This window comes from Montipora capricornis, chromosome 3 (genome assembly GCF_036669925.1).
Source record: "Montipora capricornis isolate CH-2021 chromosome 3, ASM3666992v2, whole genome shotgun sequence".
Classification (NCBI taxonomy): Eukaryota; Metazoa; Cnidaria; class Anthozoa; order Scleractinia; family Acroporidae; genus Montipora; species Montipora capricornis.
Genome location: NC_090885.1, coordinates 69003492 through 69005991, shown reverse-complemented (window position 1 = coordinate 69005991; position 2500 = coordinate 69003492). Strand labels below are relative to the sequence as shown.

Here is a 2500-nt window from a genome sequence, read left to right as displayed (position 1 = left end):
CAAAACGCGGAAGAACCAAAGTAATAATTCCGTGATATTAATATTTAATATAAATATTTTATTAATTTCATAAAATATTAGAGTTGTTTAAAGCCGATTGGCACTAATCTGCTATAACATAGATTGAGGTTTGAAAAGGCTTGACGGTGTCATTAAAGGCCATAAACATTATAGAACCTTTTTCAATTTAAGTCTCCAGTAATCCGGGATTTGTTCAATCGGACTTCGGTGAACAGGACCCTGTTAACCGTGGTGTTAAGAATAATTCTTACTTTTCAAACTGGCATTTGGTGTTTTTGGGAACCAGTCCCTCCGCGACTGTATGGCATCATTAATTCGCAGCAAGGGAGGGTGACGGGAGGTAACACATCCACCATATTTGGGCCTCTTCCAATTTCGGATTGTTTTCAATCTTAATTTAACACGTGGTCATGATGCGCAGCTATTTTAAGAAAGACACCTGATTGGTTATCATTGGCTGCGCGACCATGGGCACGAGACCAAAATAGCGCGAAGAGGAACATGGGGCATGGGGATGTGTTCTCTCCCCTCTCCCCTCATCCTCTCTTGTTGTCATTCCTGTGATATCGAACAGGTGACGAAGCTTCTCGTCCCTCCCCTCCCACTCGCACTTCAGCAAGTCGCACAACAGACTGGAAAGTGAAATATTCATCTCAGAGAGAGGAGGGATCTTACCAAGCCCAGCCGTACAGCCGGGTTCAGGTCAGTGCCGCGTACAATCGTTCAACCACTTTTCGGTGTGTTACGTTATTATTTTAATTCAATGTCTTCCTTTTCAGGAAGAACATTCTGTATATCAGTCAAGATATTATGCACCAAACGATTCTGGATCTTGTAAGTGTGCTCATAATAACCTCAGAAAAATTCCTTATTTCTGATTGAACAAGGAGAGTCCATTTGATGTTTGCTTGTGCCATGTAGAGCTGCAATTAAGTTGTCGTAACAATCACGTGGGAATAGTCTGAAATGTGATCCGTCTTCTCGCCCAAACCCGCCGGAAAGGGGCGTGGCCGGAGACAGGGACCCGCCAAGCTCCTTCCCGGCGGGTTTGGGCGAGAAGACGGATGACATCGCAGACTAACGCTGGAACAACTACCGGTAATATAAGATCGGCAAAGTCGAAACAAAAATAGCTGACGACAGTTTAACTTTTAAAATGAAAACGACGCGTAAAATCCAATGTACAAAAAGCAAAAAAAAAGGCAAAGCATACAACAGTATTGAAACCTTAAGTTTTCTTATAGCTAAACAAAAGAATGGGGTTTTGGTTCAAAGATGGAAAGCAAATGAAGAAAAGAAAAGGAGCAAATGTTAAGGAAAATTTTCTAGATCTCTTGATATTTTGAAATTCTCACACTGGGCAAGCCTATTTTGAGAAATTTCAGACCAATCATACCAAATCATACCAATTCATTCCGCATTGCGCTTAAGAACGCGGTTTCCTACAAAGAGTTTTGGCTCTGAAAGGCGCTGATAATGTTGCAGGGTTATTTTCAACAGCGCTACTGTTCTTGATCGGTTGGTTAGCAAATGCAATTTAAAATTCCGTAAAAACACGAGAGTTTTAATAGAATGTGGTGCCCACAGGAGTTAACTATATTATTTTCTTGCATGAAACTGTATCGTAGCTCTTTATTTGAAGCTGGACGAAAATGAAACTAAACTCAAGATTTTATGATGCTTTTATCCCTAACTGACGGATAATGAAAACCAATCTAATTTTGTCTCACACCAACTCTATCATTTTCATCTGATCTCCGGCTATACACTGTTAATAGCTCAGTCTAATTATTTGTACCTTCTTAAACTAATATTGATCTTTAATTTTTGTTCTTTTCACTTAGATAATAGTGCACCATACAGAGAGGTAGTTGCAAGGAAAGAGGTATAGAGAAATAACTGTAACAGAGAAATTTAAGGCTTTTCTACGCGCTCAAAATTCTGGAAATTTCAGTCTGGAGTCAGTTTTTTTTCCTTCCGTCCTACCGGAACATTTGGCCGGTATCGCTTAAAGTGGGAGCACTTTAACCTGGTGGAATGAATGCACCAATTTGTTGTCCCCATTTTCACGTGCTCATCTCAAGCTTGCACCAAAACGAGCGGCAGCGTGGAGCTTCGGTCGTGTTTCTGCCATCTGAAAATATTATTCCATGAGGCGCATGGAATTTCGAAAATTCAAACCAGAAGTTGTCGTTAAAATGCAAGCTTCCTTATATTCGCGTTTACGGTAAAGGTTAGGCTGAAAATTGCTGTTTGCGAAAATTCAATGACTTGTTTGAACAGAATCGTCCGACGTAGTTATTGAGCAAGCGCTACAAAAAAAAAAAAATGAAATAGAAAAAAAAACAGACCGAATGCATAAATGGCGGCCAAAAATGTGTTCTTTTCTTTATTTGCTAATGTGACTCATTAGCCTCGCTCTCAAGCAACATTTCTTTTCTATTTTGTCCATGCAAACGAGGCTAGTGAGTCCAATTAG

General features: G+C 40.0%; 1 protein-coding gene across 1 annotated transcript in view; it reads left to right on the top strand.

Annotated features, from left to right (window-relative positions):
- LOC138043844 (actin-binding LIM protein 1-like) overlaps window positions 1–2500 on the top strand; it is a 21923-nt gene that overhangs the window by 11160 nt on the left and 8263 nt on the right. The window contains exons 10-12 of the mRNA XM_068890327.1: window positions 596–723; window positions 801–855; window positions 1866–1906. Coding sequence (XP_068746428.1) covers window positions 596–723; window positions 801–855; window positions 1866–1906 — 224 coding nt within the window. The remainder of the gene's footprint in view (window positions 1–595; window positions 724–800; window positions 856–1865; window positions 1907–2500) is intronic.